This window comes from Schistocerca piceifrons, chromosome 5 (assembly GCF_021461385.2).
Source record: "Schistocerca piceifrons isolate TAMUIC-IGC-003096 chromosome 5, iqSchPice1.1, whole genome shotgun sequence".
In the NCBI taxonomy this organism is placed as follows: Eukaryota; Metazoa; Arthropoda; class Insecta; order Orthoptera; family Acrididae; genus Schistocerca; species Schistocerca piceifrons.
Genome location: NC_060142.1, coordinates 176,584,705 through 176,603,200, shown reverse-complemented (window position 1 = coordinate 176,603,200; position 18,496 = coordinate 176,584,705). Strand labels below are relative to the sequence as shown.

The 18,496-nt window shown below is 43.1% G+C and overlaps 1 protein-coding gene across 1 annotated transcript; it reads left to right on the top strand.

Moving 5' to 3' along the window:
* Positions 1–6,188: 6,188 nt before the first annotated feature.
* LOC124798852 (trypsin-7-like) lies at positions 6,189–18,194 on the top strand. The gene is made up of 2 exons (XM_047262384.1): positions 6,189–6,572; positions 17,655–18,194. The coding sequence occupies exons 1-2, from the start codon at positions 6,189–6,191 to the stop codon at positions 18,045–18,047; spliced, it is 777 nt and encodes a 258-aa protein (XP_047118340.1). The 3' UTR covers positions 18,048–18,194.
* Positions 18,195–18,496: the final 302 nt, after the last annotated feature.

The following is an 18,496-nucleotide window of genomic DNA, read 5'->3' as shown; positions in this document are numbered from 1 at the left end:
TGTGAGGACGTGTCGTGCTTGGGTATCTCAGTCGGTAGATCACTTGACCGCGAAAGGCAAACGTCCCGAGTTCGAGTCTCGGTCCGTCACATAGTTTTAATCTGCCAGGAATTTTCAGTGCTGGAGAAGACGTACAATTAGTTGGCTGTTGGACATAGCACAGCTGGGTCGTAGATCAGAGTGAAAATTGCCACACACAGCCAAAGTACATGTGGTAAGAGAAGCAAAAATGTATGTGATATACCATGAGGTCGTAATAAATGCTAAAACATTTGAAATGCTTAGAAAAGACTTAGCGCATTAATATACAAAAAAATTGTTATAGGTAGTATCGGGAGCAATTAAAGCTGTGTTACAAGGAAAAGACGAATTCATCGCATGTTTGGGTGACAACACACAGCAAATCAACGTTACTACCCATACGGTGTTAGAAACAGAGTAAACTACGTTAGATACGTTTTTGCAACTATTAGCAACCGACGTGCCGAGAAAAGTTCTTCCTGAGGCTAAAGACTTAACTGGAGCCATAGGAGTAGTAACGACTTTAGATGTGGGCTAGTGAAACGAAATTTCGTGTGGCGGGGTGACTCTGAGCACTATGGGACTCAACTGCTGTGATCATCAGTCCCCTAGAACTTAGAACTACTTAAACCTAACTAACCTAAGGACATCGCACACATCCGTGCCCGAGGCAGGATTCGAACCTGCGACCGTAGCAGCAGCGCGGCTCCGGACTGGAGCGCCTAGAACCGCACGGCCACCGCGGCCGGCAAACGTGTGTGGCGGGGGCCTCCCAGCGGGTAGACGTGATCGCGTGGTTCAAGTCTTTTGATGTGACACCACTTCGGCTACTTGCCTGTCGATGAGGATGGAATGATGATGATGATGACGACACAAACACCCAGTCCTTGAGCGGAGAAAATCTCCAACCCAGCGGGGAATTGAACCCGGGACCCTCGGCATGACAAGCCGGCGCGCTGTCCACGCAGCTACGATGGCGGACTATGGGCGTAGTAATCTGAGTGGATACGGAAGAAGTATTCTTTTTGATGACCTCAAATGTTACCAACGTGGTCGTTTGGTCCACTTATGAGGGGGATTACGGTCAGCCACAGAGTGGGAAAATGTGGGAAGCCAACTGTAGACAGGATAAAGGGTATGAGTGGAATGTGTGAAATGGGAATAACCAACTGTGAAACGGAAATGGGAGCCTCATGACTGCTGAGCAACACAACATTTTGTTGGATGAACTGTCGGAGTTACATATAGCAATGCTCGACCTCCTAGGAGAGATGAGGTTAAACAGTATAAGTTACGTCGAGTTAAGTAGTAATGACAATCATTCATTGGGTTCGACAATAATAATTTATCAGTATGGGGCAAAACATTCCCAGGAATAAATGGAAGTTTCTCCTCTTATAGGCGATGATTACTGTGTGTTTTAGGATTATATTTCCTACATAAACGTCATGCTGATATGAACCTTGTACAACTTTATTCAGATCACAATTTTAACAGAGAGGACAAATGAAACCTACGCATTTAACATATTAGGAACTTCAGTCCTACGTTTGCTTTTGCTTTTTTTTCTGTACAGATACGAGAACGAAAATGTAAGGAATTCCTGTACATATTCACGGATTTTGGTACTGTTTTCACTAGTAGATCGAGTCATGAGGAAAGTCTCTGCGTACAACTATGCTAGACAAGTCGTCCAGCCGTAGATACAAAGTGCTACCAACGCTAAGCCGCGGCAGCTAGTTGGTTTTAATGTCTTTTCCTTGTAACACAGCTTTAATTGCTCCCGATACTACCTATAACAATCAGAATTGCGCAGGATCACCCAGATCGTGCAGACGACCAATATTTAGGTTCACTATTTGAAGCTACGGAGAACGGACAATTTCCAGTTTACATTGCACTAGTCACCGATGGCACCGGCGTCCACTACACCCTTATTACTCTCTCAGATTGATTTCAGAAAAGATAAATTAAAACCATTATTTGTGTCAGTCGCTTTTATTTTCTCACACTACTTGTTAACGTAAGTTTTTCTGAGTCATCTGCCTTCTGATTGGTTTGATGTGGCCCACCACGAATTCTTCTCCTGTCCCAACCACATCATCTCAGAGTAGCACTTGCACCCTACGTCCTCAATTATTTGCTGGATGTATTCCAATCTCTGTTTTCCTCTACAGTTTTTGCCCTCTACTGTTCCCTCTAATACCATGGAAGTCATTCCCTCATGTCTTAACACATGTCCTATCATCCTATCTCTTCTGTTTGTCAGTCTTTTCCACATACTTATTTCTTCTCCGATTCAGCTCAGAACCTCCTCATTCCTTACCTATCAGTGCAACTAATTCTCAACATTCGTCTGTAGCATCACATCCCGAATGCCTCGATTGTCTTCTGTTCTTGTTTCCCCACAGTCCATGTTTGAATACCATACAATCCTGTGCCCAAAACGTCCTTTCTCAGGAATTTTTCCCTAAAAAAAAATGGTTCAAATGGCTTTGAGCACTATGAGACTTAACATCTTAGGTCATCAATCCCCTAGAACTTAGAACTACTTAAACCTAACTAACCTAAGGACATCACACACATCCATGCCCGAGGCAGCATTCGAACCTGCGACCGTAGCAGTCCTGCGGTTCCGGACTGCAGCGTCTAGAACCGCACGGCCACCGCGGCCGGCTTTTTCCTCAAATTGAGGCCTATGTTTGCTACTAGTAAACGTGTCTTGGCCATGAATGCCCCCTTTGCCAATGCTAGTCTGCTTTTGATATGTTCCTTGCTCCGTCCGTATTTGGTTATGTTGTGCCTAGGTAGTAGAGTTTAGTTAGCTCTTCTTGACCATCAGTCCTAATGTTAAGTTCTCGCTGTTCCGATTTCCGTTCTTCTCATTACTTTCGTCTTTCTTCGACTTATTCTCAGTCCATATTCTGTACTGATTCGACTGTTCATTCCATTCAGCAGATCATATAATTCTTCTGCACATTAGCAATGTCATTAGGGAATCGTTCTTGCAGTCTTCGGAATTTTGTGGATGATATTTTCCCGAATGTCAGATTGTATGTTACCCGACTCATACATTCTAAACATCAACTTCAATCCTGATTTTGGCGAGACTTCCCCCCATGGTTTTAGAAATCTGATGGAATGTTGTGTGCCCCTTCTGCCTTATTTGATCTGAAGATCTCTAAGCTCTCTTAAGATCTGATTCTAATACTGGATCCCCTCACTCTCCTGAATCGACTCCTGTCTCTTCTACAACATGAGATAAATCTCCCCCTCATAGAGGCCTTCAGTGTACTCTTTCCACCTACCCACTCTCTCCTCTGTATTTAACAATTGAATTTGCGTTGCACTCTTAATCATACTTTGCTTTGAATTTCACCAGAAAGTTATTTTGAATTTCCTATATTCTGAGTCAGTTCTTCCAACAATAACTTCTTCTTCGATTTCTTCACATTTTTTACGCAGCTGTTTAGTCTTAGCTTCCCCGCACTTCGCTGTTGTTTTATTCCTTAGCGACTTGCATTTCTTTATTCCTGAATTTCACTGGACATTTTTATATGTCATTCTTTCATGGATCAACAGAAGTATTTCTTCAATTAGGCATGACTTGTTCGCAGTTACTTTCTTTCTACCTAAGTTTTTCTCTCCAACGTCTGTTATTTTCCTTTTTAGAGAAGTCCATTCCCCTTCAAGTTTACTGGCAACAGAGTTACTCCTTATTGCTGCATCTATAGCATTACAAAACTTCGAGTGGATCTTGTTATTTCATAGTGGCTTCGTACCCCACTTTTTCATATTCATCCTTCTTGATTAACCTCTTAAATTTCAGCCTAATCCTCATCATTATGCATATTGATGTGAGGCTATATCTGCCTCTGGGTACGCCTTGCAATCTAGTATGTGATTTCGCAGTCTCTGTCTGAACATGATGTAATCTAACTGAAATCTTGCCATATCACCGGGCCTTTTTCAAGTACATCTCCTCCTCTTGTGATTCTTGAACAGAGTATTCACTGTGACTAGCTGAAATTTATTTCATATCTCAGTTGATTACAGATCTCAGTTAGTCTTTCTCCTCTCATTCCTTGTCCGAAGCCCATATTCTCCCGTGAACATTTCTTCTAGTCCTTCCTCTACAACTGATTTCTTGTATCTGCATCTCTTTATCTACAGCTTACGGCGTCGGCATTTATACCTAAACTATCGTTGCCGGTGTTGGTTTGCTTTTATTCTAATAAGAGAAACCCTATCAGTTAGCTATTCACAGCGAAACACTTTCTGCGCTATCTTCCTATTCATAACGAATCCTACTCGCTTTATATCATTTTCTGCTCCTGTTCATATTACCCTATACTCATCTGACCAGAAATCCTCGTCTTTATTTCACTTCATTGACACCTACTATATATAGATTTAGCCTTTGCATTTGCCTTTTCAGATTTTCTAGCTTCCCTTCAACGTTCAAGCTTTCAACAATCCACACCCCAACTCGTTAACTTAACAGTGTCACATATTGACGGTGTAATGACTTGTACATTGTTAAGCTTAATGCGACTGGAAGCCAGTTAGGACACTGCTGCATGATAAATCAGAGACACAATGGAGACAGCAGGCAAAGGAGTAGCGTTTATGACACCAGAGGTCACCAGTAACGATAGAGCCCGGCAAATGCGCAAACGCCCTTGGCACCTATCCCTGGGGAGAAATTTCACTTCGGAGAATTATCTGGTAACATCATCCACAGCCTAGATGCTGTTGTCAGACGACGAAGTAGAAGATGGTAAAAAAAGGTACGTCTTGCAGTCTGAGCGAGCTTGATACTTGTCCCTGAGAATGGCAACGTCATTAAGTTTGTATTAGTCAGAGCGTTACACCAGCGATCCCCACTCATAAAAGGCCTCTGGGTGGAACCATGTGACGTAAACCACTGTTGTTGGTGGCCATAAGAGCAAGGAAAGTGACATTTATCATTCATTTGAACTCTATTTCAACCAAATTTTGAGTTTGTTAATGCAAATTCTAAAAACATTCCTACCCTCAGTGTAGGAGAAGGAGAGGAACCTGGATGTGGTTGATCAGGGACGCCTGGGAGATGCAGAGCCACTCGTCAAATTGGCTGAAGCCTGTAAAGTTCCGGAGGATTGATGGGCCGGCTATAGGAATGGAAAAATAGTGCGTGCCCAAGTGCATTAAATCTCTTGTTTTTGTATTGAGAGGGAGTTCTCAGTGAGATCATTGGGACACCAATTCCATATCGCTCGTTATAAGCCTTGGTACCCTCCAAAAAGTCTTGCCGGCCGAGCGGTTCTAGGCGCTTCAGTGTGGAACCGCGCGACCACTACGGTCGCAGGTTCGAATCCTGCCTCGGGCATGGATGAGTGTGATGTGCTTAGGTTAGTTAGGTTTAAGTAGTTCTAAGTCCTAGGGGACTGATGACCTCAGAACTTAAGTCCCATGGTGCTCAGAGCCCTTTGAGCCCTGCTGAGCTGCTCTCAGAGTTTGTACTTAAATGCTGCTACCGGTTCCTGCTTCTGTTAGCGATCAACCCATTGCCTCAGAGGCTGACTTCTGTTGTGCAACCTGTTGCACCCTTGCTTATTATAATATGGAGAATTAACCTTCAGTGTAGTAATTAATCTTGTCACTAATAGGTAGTGTTACTCAGGCCACTGAGCCTCCCGTTGCTTGGCCGCTATTAGGTGCCTTGTGACAGCGTTTGCACTGATCCATATGATAAATCTGCCTTCACGGGAAGTTCGTCTTTCTGCACTTGCTCCTAACCGTTCGTAAATTACAGACCGGCCAGTGATATAATGTCTTCACTCTATCCTGTGTTCTGCAGTCCGCTATAAACAGGCACAGTTCCCAACCACAGTCTAATATGGACAACCCGAATGGTTGCTACAGGATTCAGATACATGTTTCTACTGACAAGAATCTGTAATCGAGAATGCATCGTCAATGCTTCTAACGCTTTCGAAACTTAAACTGCTCATCATCTGGGATGAAGAGACACTTCCTGTCTTGCAAAATTGTGACACCGTTCACCGACCGATAACACTCTCTAAATAGACACTTCATAATCGAGCAATTTGGAGGACAGAGATAACAGTAGGGAGTGGGCAGCTATATATGGAGTGCACATTCGCTGAGACTTTAGACCCGCTATGGCAGGCATCCAGGTCGCAGTGCTGTGCCTGCTGCTGGCTGTGCAGCTGCAGCTGGTGGAGCCACGGGCGCTGCGGATCAGGTCGCGGATTCAAGGCCGCATCATCGGCGGCTCCGAAGCCAGCATCACCGACTACCCGTGGACTCTGGCCCTGCTGTACGGCGGCTACCAGCAGTGTGGCGCCTCCATAATCGGAACCGAGTGGGCCCTCACGGCCGCCCACTGCGTCAGCTATTACAGAGCGCCGTACCAGGCACTGTACACTGTGCGCGCCGGATCCTCCAACCGTAACAGTGGCGGCACAGTGTTGGACGTTGCCGAGGTCTACGAACACGAACAACACGACAGCAGCTCTGGTGACTACGACATCGCGGTCATGCGGGTGAGTGTTCGTTTAGACTTTCTTTTTTTAGTCTTCACGCTTCAGACGTTTTTGAACCGATCCACCACGAATTCCTCTGCTGACCCAACGTCTTCGCCTCAGAGCAACCCTTGCTTCCCACGTCCAGTTTCTGTCTTCACCTTCACCGTCGCATTCGGTAGGACGACGGTTCAATCCCGCGTCCGGCCATCGTGATTTAGGTTTTCCGTGATTTCCCTAAATCGCTCCAGGCAAATGCCAGGATGGTTCCTTTGAAATGGCACGGCCGGCTTCCTTCCCCGTCCTTCCCTAATCCGATGAGACCGATGACCTCGCTGTCTGATCTCCTCCCCCAAACAATCCAATCCAATCCTTTACCATTTACTCCTGCCTCTAGTACCAAGGACATTATTCCCTGATGTCTAAACCCTTCCATGCATGAGATAAAATATATTAGCAGGAAATTTTCCTTCATGTCCTACAGCAAACCAATATACAAACATGACACAAATGCAAGTAAAATATTTTTTTTTAATATCCAAAACAGCATAAATTAAGGTTTTGCTTTGTATTTTCTTTCCCCTTTCTTCAGTCCAAACATTTTACAAATATGGATAAAGTAAACTGTATATGCGTATGCACATACAAAATAGCAATATTAATGTTATTAACATTTGTGTAGTATGTGGTTTGAAAAAAAATATTTTTATTGGTACTTAAAACTGTTTCACAAACGCAAGGAAAAATGTGCTTTTACTAGTAAATAGATCATTACAGTACATTATTTTTATGAGTTTGAGAAGAATTATTTTCCACAAAACATAAATACAGGGTTATTACAAATGATTGAAGCGATTTCACAGCTCTACAATAACTTTATTATTTGAGATATTTTCACAATGCTTTGCACACACATACAAAAACTCAAAAAGTTTTTTTAGGCATTCACAAATGTTCGATATGTGCCCCTTTAGTGATTTGGCAGCCGATAATCAAATTCCTCCCACACTCGGCACAGCATGTCCCCATCAATGAGTTCGAAAGCATCGCTGATGCGAGCTCGCAGTTCTGGCACGTTTCTTGGTAGAGGAGGTTTAAACACTGAATGTTTCACATAACCCCACAGAAAGAAATCGCGTGGGGCTAAGTCGGGAGAGCGTGGAGGCCATGACATGAGTTGCTGATCATGATCTCCACCACGACCGATCCATCGGTTTTCCTATCTCCTGTTTAAGAAATGCCGAACATCATGATGGTGCGGTGGAGCACCATCCTGTTGAAAGATGAAGTCGGCGCTGTCGGTCTCCAGTTGTGGCATGAGCCAATTTTCCAGCATGTCCAGATACACGTGTCCTGTAACGTTTTTTTCGCAGAAGAAAAAGGGGCCGTAAACTTTAAACCGTGAGATTGCACAAAACACGTTAACTTTTGGTGAATTGCGAATTTGCTGCACGAATGCGTGAGGATTCTCTACCGCCCAGATTCGCACATTGTGTCTGTTCACTTCACCATTAAGAAAAAATGTTGCTTCATTACTGAAAACAAGTTTCGCACTGAACGCATCGTCTTCCATGAGCTGTTGCAACCGTGCCGAAAATTCAAAGCGTTTGACTTTGTCATCGGGTGTCAGGGCTTGTAGCAATTGTAAACGGTAAGGCTTCTGCTTTAGCCTTTTCCGTAAGATTTTCCAAACCGTCGGCTATGGTACGTTTAGCTCCCTGCTTGCTCTATTCGTCGACTTCCGCGGGCTACGCGTTAAACTTTCCGGCACGCGTTCGACCGTTTCTTCGCTCACTCCAGGCCGACCCGTTGATTTCCCCTTACAGAGGCATCCAGAAGCTTTAACTGCGCATACCATCGCCGAATGGAGTTAGCAGTTGGTGGATCTTTGTTGAACTTCGTCCTGAAGTGTCGTTGCACTGTTATGACTGACTGATGTGAGTGCATTTCAAGCACGACATACGCTTTCTCGGCTCTTGTCGCCATTTTGTCTCACTGCTCTCTCGAGCGTTCTGGCGGCAGAAACCTGAAGTGCGGCTTCAGCCGAACAAAACTTTATGAGTTTTTCTACGTATCTGTAGTGTCTCGTGACCATATGTCAGTGAATGGAGCTACAGTGAATTTATGAAATCGCTTCAATCATTTGTAATAGCCCTGTACATTGCACTACAGACGTACATCCCCCTTATCTTGGAATTGCAGCCAGGTTTCCTGCAGTTTCAGGCCTTCCTAGCCTCAACAAATTTCGGTAGTTGGCAAACCTTTTAAAACGTAGCTTCTGAAACAGGTTGCAACAGAGCACTTCTTGGCTTTTTCTTCATTTTTTCTGCATCATCTACAATTCACTGTTTGAAGAATTCACTGTACAAGGTCGTCCTTGTCTCCTAGCTACTGGCGCGACATCTTAAAGTTCTAATTCTTTACCAGTTAGTTTCATCAAGATCAGCAGCACAAACTTCAATCAAAAACGAGAATTCGTTACTTGCGCAATCAGATAGTTCCCATTGGCGTTACTGAAAAGAACTTCTAACTGATTATCACTTAACATTTCATATACTGCTGTAGGGTACTGAAGTAAGAGCTCTTTAGGCATTCTATTATCGAAGACCAAGTTGAAATTAGCAAATGTGCATTGTGTCCTGAGATCCACATATGAAGATCTCCAGGAAATAAGTTATTTCATAATAAATAACAAAATTTATTTAAATTGAAATAATTCTCAACAGCTCGAAAAGATAGCGAAGTGTTAGGGGAAAACAAACAGATTCTCTTCTAATATTTATGCAAAATAATTTTACATACACTTTCGTACTGTAGTAGTAACCATTTTCTGCACACTTCCAGCTGTACATTAATACACAAATCGCATCTAAGCTGCTGCGCCCTAGTCTTAAAACTATGAACCAGAAGGCCCACAATCGAGGACCATCTTTCTATAATTGGAAAGATACGCCTAATAACGGCGAAAAAACTGTTGCGAAAGTCTACATGTGTCGAACGACAAAACGAAGAGGTTTACACACGTACTACCATCCTGTCCCACTTTGACAATGTTGTCCATAAGTTCCTTTCGTCACCGATTACACGAGGAACCTCCACGTTCCTTACCTTGCCAGTCCACATAATTTTCAACTTTCATCTTCAGCACTGCACACAGCCGTTTTAATCCAAGCACTTCGTTATTTGATCTTCGAATCTTACTGTCCACTCTTTGTTCCTGAGCATATTGCGTATTACCCCCATACCCTACAACAAATTCCTATTTTTCTCAGAATTTTCAACATCCTGCAACATTTTACATTTTCCAACGTCCTTTCCAGGTCTGCACATCCTATGAACGTTTCTTGAGTTTTCTTCAGTCTTGTTTCCGTTGTTGTTGTTGTGGTCTTCAGTCCTGAGACTGGTTTGATGCAGCTCTCCATGCTATTCTATTCTGTGCGAGCTTCTTCATCTCCCAGTACCTACTGACCTCCACTACTAAATTGATGACCCCTTGATGCCTCTAGGCATGTTCTACCAACCGATCCCTTCTTCTAATCAAGTTGTGCCACAAACTCCTCTTCTACCCAATTCCATTCAATACCTCCTCATTAGTTATGTGATCTATCCATCTAATCTTCAACATTCTTCTGTAGCAACACATTTCGAAAGCTTCTAATCTCTTCTTGTCCAAACTGTTTCACTTCAATACATGGTTAAACTCCATCCAAATACTATCAGAAAAGACTTCCTGACACTTAAATCTAGACTCGATCTTAACATATTTCTCTTCTTCAGGAACGCTTTCCTTGTCATTGCCAGTCTACATTTATCTCATCTCTATTTCGACCAACATCCGTTATTTTGCTCCCCATATAGCAAACCTACTACTTTAAGTGTCTCACTTCCAGATCTAATTCCATCAGCATCACCCGACTTAGTTCGACTACATTCCATTATCCTCATTTCGCTTTTGTTGGTGTTCATCTTATATCCTCCTTTCAAGACACTGTCCGTTCCGTTCAACTGCTCTACCGAGTCCTTCATGTCATTAGTAAAGCTCAACGTTTTTATTTCTTCTCCATGGATTTTAATACCTACTCCGAATTTTTCTTTTATTCCCTTTACTGCTTGCTCAATATAGAGATTGAATAACATCGGGGGCAAGCTACAACCCTGTCTCACTCCCTTCCCAACCACTGCTTCCCTTTCATGTCCCTCGACTCTTATAACTGCCTTCTGGTTTCTGTACAAATTGTAAATAGCCTTTCGCTCCCTGTGTTTTGCCCCTGCCACCTTCATAATTTGAAAGCGAGTATTCCATTCAACATTGTCAAAAGCTTTCTCTAAGTCTACAAATTCTAGAAATGTAGGTTGCCTTTCCTTAATCTATTTTCTATGATAAGTCGTGGAGTCAGTATTGCATCAAGTGTTCCAATATTTCTACGGAATCCAAAATGATCTTACCCGAGGTCGGCTTCTACTAGTTTTTCCATTCGTCTGTAAAGAATTCGTGTCAGTATTTTGCAACCGTGACAGGTAACTGATAGTTCGGTAATTTTTTCATGTGTCAACGCTTGCTTTCGTTGGGATTGGAATTATTATATTCTTATCGAAGTCTGAAGATATTTCGCCTGTCTCATACACCTTGCTCACCAGATGGTAGAGTTTTGTCAGAACTGGCTCTCCCAAGGCTGTCAGTAGTTCTAACGGTATGTTGTCTACTTCCAGGGCCTTGTTTGGACTCAAGTCTTTCAGTGCTCTATCAAACTCTTCACGCAGCATCATATCTCCCATTTCATCTCCATCTACATCCTCTTCCATTTCCATAATATTGTCCTCAGGCACATCGCCCTTTTATAGACCCTCTATATACTCCTTCCAACTTTCTGCTTTCTCTTCTTTGCTTAGAACTGGGTTTCCATCTGAGCTCATACAAGTGGTTCTCTTTTCTCCATACGTCGCTTTAATTTTCCTGTAGGCAGTATCTATCGTACCCCTAGTGAGATAGGCCTCTACATCCTTACATTTGTCTTCCAGCCATCCCTGGTTAGCCATTTTGCTCTTCCTGTCGATCTCATTTTTGAGACGTTTGTATTCCTATTTGCCTGCTTCATTTACTGCACTTTTATATTTTCTCCTTACATCAATTAAATTCAATATTTCTTCTGTTACCCAAGGATTTGTACTATCCCTCGTCTTTTTACCTACTTGACCCCCTGCTGCCTTCACTACTTCATCCCACAAAGCTACCCATTCTTCTACTACTGTATTTCCTTCCCCCATTCCTGTCAGTTGGTCTCTTATGCTCTCCCTGAACCTCTGTACAACCTCTGGTTTAGTCAGTTTATCCAGGTCCCATCTCCTTAAATTCCCACTTTTTTGCAGTTTTTTCAGTTTTAATCTCCAGTTCGTAACCCATAGATTGTGCTCAGAGTCCGCATCTGCCCCTGGAAATGTCTTACAATTTAAAACCTGGTTCCTAAATCTCTGTCTTACCATTATATATTCTATCTGATACCTTCTAGTATCTCCAGGCTTCTTCCATTATACAACCTTTCATGATTCTTGAACCAAGTGTTAGCTATGATTAAGTTATGTTCTGTGCAAAATTCTACCAGGCAGCTTACTCTTTCATTTCTTACTCCCAATCCATATTCATCTACTACGTTTCTATCTCTCCCTTTCCCTACTATCGAATTCCAGTCACCCATGACTATTACGTTATCGTCTTCTTTCACTTTCTGAATAATTTCTTTTATCTCATCTCACATTTCCTCAATTTATTCGTCATCTGCTAGTTGGCATATAAAGTTGTACTACTGTGGTAGGCGTGGGCTTCGTGTCTATCTTGGCGACAATAATGCGTTCACTATGCTGTTTGTAGTACCTTACTCTCACTCCTATTTTTTTATTCATTATTAAAACTACTCCTGCATTACCCCTATTATATTTTGTATTTATAACCCTGTATTCACCTAACCAAAAGTCTTGTTCCTCCTTCCATCGAAATTCACCAATTTACACAATATCTATCTTTAACCTATCCATTTCCCTTTTTAAATTTTCTAATCTACCTGCCCGATTAATGGATCTGACATTCCACGCTCCGATCCGTAGAACGCCAGTTTTCTTTCTCCTGATAACGACATCCTCTTGAGTAATCCCCGCGCGGTGATCCGAATGGGGGACTATTTTACCTCCGGAATACTGTTCCCAAAAGGACGCCATCATCATTTATCTATACAGTAAAGCTGCATGCCCTCGGGAAAAATTACGGCTGTAGTGTCCCCTTGCTTTCAGCCGTTCGCAGTACCACCACTACAAGACCATTTTGGTTAGTGTTAGGCCAGATCAGACAATCATCCAGACTGTTGCCCCTGCAACTACTGAAAAGACTACTGCCCCTCTTCAGAAACCACACGTTTGTTTGTCCTCTCAACACACAGCCCACCGTTGCGGTTGCACCTACGGTACGGCTATCTGTATCGCTGAGGCACGCAAACCTCCCCACTAACGGCAAGGTCCATGGTTCATTGGGGAGGAGGGGAGGGGGGGTTGGTTCCGTTATCAAGCGAAATTTCGAGACTGCCTCTCTGGTGCCTTTACTTTTCTTGGAGTAATACCTACCTTTAATTTTCTTTCTGTGTGTTTGTCTCGTCAGAAACTGAGATGCATGAGCTGTTTAAATAAATCTGCAAAATTTGTTGCACTTATCCACTCTTGTTACCTTCGGAATTGTGTGGATAGTAGTTATCGGTAAGTCTGATGATATCTCGTCTACCTCTTACATCTCACATATCAACTACATCGAATTTTTGGCACTTTCCTTTCAGATTACAGAGAATCCAATGAAACATTATCTGCCTGTTCTAACTCAATTGATTTCAAGTCTTCTGTAGCTATTTATATCCAGACTTTAATACTAGATCCCTGTCTCTTCAGTGTCAAATGCAGATTCCTCTTCTCTCACGCCATCCGACTACTCCTCCTCATATATGTCTTCAACGTACTTTTGTCACCCATCCGCTTTCTCCTCTGTGTTTACCAATGAGATTTCCATTCCGCTCTTAATGTCACGACGCTCGCTTCTCATTTCACCGAAGGTTGTTTGGAATTTTCTATATGCTGAATCAGTCCTTCTGTTAAAATGATATACAAGAATCTACGTAGTTCACACCGAAATGGCCCACTTTCAATTTGCTACTAACACGAAATGCAAAGAAATAAATTTGTTTCCTTCTCAAAAATAAGTTACATGTCAGGTTAAACTCTTAAACATATGTTACATCAAAGGAAAACTCTTCGAAGTGAGCCCCTGCTGTGGCGTGAGGCTCTAGCCTGAATTCGGTTTCCATACAGGTCTTCTGCAACCTGTGCAGAGGGATGTTACCAACGGCTTCCACACTCCGAACACGGACGGTTTGAAGACTGCAGAGGGGACCATCTTGTCCTTCACGCAGGCCCAGCGTTATAAATCGATCGGTGTGATGTCAGGAGAACGTGGAGGCCAATTTATTGGTCAGTGACGCCCAGTCCAGTGTCCTAGAAATGTTCGATACAGATTTTTCCGAATATCAAACGACGAGTGTAGTGGAGCTCCATCTTGTTCGAACCAGAGGTTTCTGTAACACGTCTTGCAATTAGGGAAAAGCAGACGACTGTAACTGGTCTAGGTACGTCATTTCTGCGACAGTCTCCTCTCCAAAGTAGAACTATCCAACTGTCTTAACGCACATGAACCCACACGAAATACTCACTTTCGGATTACCTTTCAGTTTTTCCCTGATACTGTGTGGATTATGTAACCCCCAAATGCTAACGTCATCCTTAAAGCAGATTCAAAGACATGGAAAACGTAATACTGGACAAGAAACCAGAATACCGGCTGATTCGGAGAAACATCTTACATGCAAATGCATATCGCCATTACTTGTCATCGTGCTTTACGATCTGCAAACTCTGCCCCTTGTACAGACGGAATCACTTTTTCAGGATCCTATGAATAGTGGAACGTTACATTTGAAGCTCCCATGAAACCTAAGGAATTATTATACGTGAACTTCTATGGAATGCTTCCTGAAAATTCTCAGCTTGTTCTTCAGAGACTCGCCGACTGCCTGCGTGCCGCTTCAGTATAGCACCAGTGACCGTAAACTGTCTATGAAATTCCTTTTTCCTAATGCCATGTGGCGATACTTCCTTATAAACGGAGCCAAACTTCCTTTTTTACCAAACAATAAAATTAAATTCTGCGTACCAAAGCGGATTTTGCAACCTCCTGATAAGATGCCATTTTCACTTGGACGGACAACAATGAAGCAATTAAAACGCGCCAAACGTTGACAAAAATTAGGCAGCAACTTTAGGTTCTACTGCACCAAACAGACAAGCCACACCTAAAACAATGAAAGAAGTACAGTTTTTAAACCGCTACAAAACAAATGGTATCTCAGTGTAGTTTCCTCGTACTTAACCGGAATTAACTGAAACTCAGTATAGCGACAATACGGCCATAACCAGTCCTTTGCATTTTCTGTTCAACAAATTGTTGCTCTTACAGTTACACCTGCTGTACATTTCTCCGCATCTGTGTAAGTAATGTATACCAATATATCGTGTTTCAAATATGCAGCAAGGAAAAGAAATGGAGCAAAACGCGTCGAAAACCGCCTTTCCCTGTCGAGGATAAAACCACACAGTTGGTACTGCTGTCATTTATTAACAGTGATTGTGATAAATTCCGCAGTTCTTGTTACGGCATCTGCCCAAAAACGTTAAGTACCTTTAAGCTGATCATCCAGAATCCTCAGTAACAACAGCACAAAAAGGTAACCAATATCAAGTTCATAACCGTCTTTTCTACGAAGAAAGAGCTTCGTTAAAGAAATTATCTAAAAAAGTTATTCACAAGTAGAAGAACAATGCTTCTCCGGTAGCAAACATTTTTAAGTGATCAGGTTGAAAGATTTTATCCTCCAAGGCTTCTCATTATACTGGATGGAAGGAAGGAAGGAAGATTGAGTTTAACGTCCCATCAATATCTAGGTTATTAGAGACGGATCACAAGCACGGATTGTGTCAAGGATGGGGAAAGAAATCGGCCGTGCCCTTTCAAAGGAACTATGCCGGTATTTCCCTGGTGCAGTTTAGGTAAATCACGGAAAACGTAAATCTGGATGGCGGGACGCGGGTTTGAACCGTCATCCTCCCGAATGCGGGTCCTATGTTCAAACCACTGCTGCATGCCAACTACTGTTCCACCTCGACCTTATTACCCTGGTTTCCTCAGCTATCGTCTTACTACAGAGACATAATCATTACATATTATATACTGTGAATGCATTATTCATCCTAGTTTTGGTCGTATACGAACCAACCAAGTACGACCGATTCCTATGTCAACCTCTGCCTGAGGCGTCATCAGCTGCGATGTGGAAAGGCATCTCGTCAGTACACCGCCACCCTGTCGTTGTATTTCTTGACCTGCATGCATTAACACAGTCATACCTCTATTAAAGATACGTTACTGAAGCAACGTATTGCAGAAAACACACATAACGGGCACGCAAAGAACAGTATCCTGTGTTCATGTTTACTGTATAACCTAAGCTTGGCCGGCCGGAGTGGCCGAGCGGTTCTAGGCGATACAGCCTGGAACCACGAGACCGCTGCGGTCGCAGGTTCGAATCCTGCCTCGGGCATGGATGTGTGTGATGTCCCTAGGTTAGTTAGGTTTAAGTAGTTCTAAGTTCTAGGGGACTGATGACCTCAGAAGTTGAGTCCCATAGTGCTCAGAGCCAATTGAACCATTTGAACCTAAGCTTGCCTGTACCTACTACCCAACACATGCATTTCTGAATAAATACGAAGGTGGCAGCGAAAGGATCACAAAAGTGATTGCACAGTAAAAGAAGATGACTTTGCAGATCCTTGCATCTAGGGCAACACAAACTGTTAGATAGTATCCTGAAATAGAAACAGCAGTTATGCAGCCAGAAAACACTGCTGTTTTCAAGAAATGAAGTTTTCATATTACTGTGGTAGGAAACATATGCTGTTCAAGAACAAATACAGCTACCAGAACAGTATAACGTTTAATTCCCTTTAAGATTCATATGTAGCAGCGAACATTCAAAAAATCGACAGTATTTGGAACGGGGCTCTAGTACAGCAACGGTTAAAGAACAGCAGGTATAATGGGCAGTCAACCAGATGCTAAAAAAGATGGTTTCCACATGACATTGACCATTGTTTCCAGGGATCTAAGCCCGTCTTCTTCAAAAGAACAGACAATTTTACATTAGCAATTCACTCAGTAAATCCTGTCTCCAAATGACATTTATCGGCAACTGTCTATATGTTCACACGTAAAAATTATTGACCGTAGAATCAAGGGCTCGTCACATCAGTAAGAACTGTCACTTAGAGTAACAGACTAAGTCAGTGTATAATGCGTTATGACAGGTGGTAGGCGCATCACGCTCTTGGCTGCGAGAACGCCTCATTGTGCTATACCACGTAGCAACACATTCAACCACCGACGGCGCAATGTTGTATTCTCGGGTGCTGCGTCAGCCGTAATAGAATATCCGGCTACTAGACTGTATCGGTGCAATGAAGGCTTTCACGACCGGATGGTACTGTTGTTGATAATTCTTCCGGGTTATTCGTCCAGTACTACGTTGGACATCCTCAGAGGTATGGCTGGTCCTGAAGTCGTCAAGACTCATCAGGACCAGCCATACCTCTGAGGATGTCCAACGTAGTATTGGACGAAACGTTAGGAATAGAAGTATTCCATGGACCACGGCCATATAACCCGGAAGAATTATCAACAACCCTGTATCAGTGGCTGGCCCGTCACGTAGCCATGGTCTGGTACTCTAAGTGACTGTTTTTACTGATGTGACAAGCCCCTGATTCTAAGGGCCTTAATTTTACGTGTGGACGTGCAGACAGTAGCCGGTAAAAACTACAATTTACTACAACTAGTTGACTGTCCTTTATTCCTGCTAGAAATCGATGGTACTATTTGGTTTTACCAAAAGCTTTCTCTAAATCTAGATATGCTGTAATCATTGAACTGCCTTCCACCACCCTACCATAAGTTTAATTTTGCAGATTGACGGTTCATTCCCACTGGGCGCCAACATTTCGGTCGTCAGCCTCCCAGAGGACGGATACGACCCGCCAGCTGGCCTCGCTGTCACAGTAGCCGGCTGGGGGTTTACGGAAACGGACGATCCCCTGATCCTGCAGAAAGTGGACATCAGCGTCAGGGACCGCTCCGCGTGTGAGTTCCCGAACGTCGGACGTGAAGTAACTCCGCGCATGCTGTGCGCTGGAGAGACGGGAAAGAGCGTGTGCTATGGCGATTCTGGCAGTGCCCTGGTGAGCGGCAGCACGCAGGTGGGCATCGTGTCATGGGGGAGCGGCTACTGCAACCTTGGTGGCGCCGTCTACGTCAACGTGGGCAACCTACGATCCTGGATAACCGGGATCACAGGCATCTGACAGCGATGGCAGAAAAGACTGGAACTACCCTAGCCAGAGCTAGATTTTTACTCTTACATACATAACAGAAATGTTATAATGATTTTCGAACAAAACTGTATCTTCGTCAAACTTATTAGGCTACTGAATAAAAAGCATTCTTGCTACCTACTGGCATTAATAAAATAAGTTTTCTTGTTGAGTTGTTAATTTTAACTATCTTCCAAAACGTCTACCGCTATAATAAATGTTCAAATGTCCATCATGAAATTACAATTTCCTGTTCTCCAGTTCAGTTTTTACTTTCATGGTAAACATATTGGAGTGTGAGCCAGATACGACGCCTGCTGCCCTTACAGCGACCGCCCTATCCACTACGAACCATTTCGGTCTTAAAGACAGGAACCGATAGACTATCCATAGCAGGCCACATCAGTCTTTATTGTATTTTCAGACTCCTGTCATTACCA

What these genes read in the sequence shown, in the direction of transcription:
- LOC124798852 (XM_047262384.1), top strand. Translation starts at nt 6,189, where the DNA reads ATGGCAGGCATCCAGGTCGCAGTGCTGTGCCTGCTGCTGGCTGTGCAG. An exon ending in ACGACATCGCGGTCATGCGG is followed by an intron (nt 6,573 to 17,654) that starts GTGAGTGTTCGT and finishes TTAATTTTGCAG; the next exon opens with ATTGACGGTTCATTCCCACT.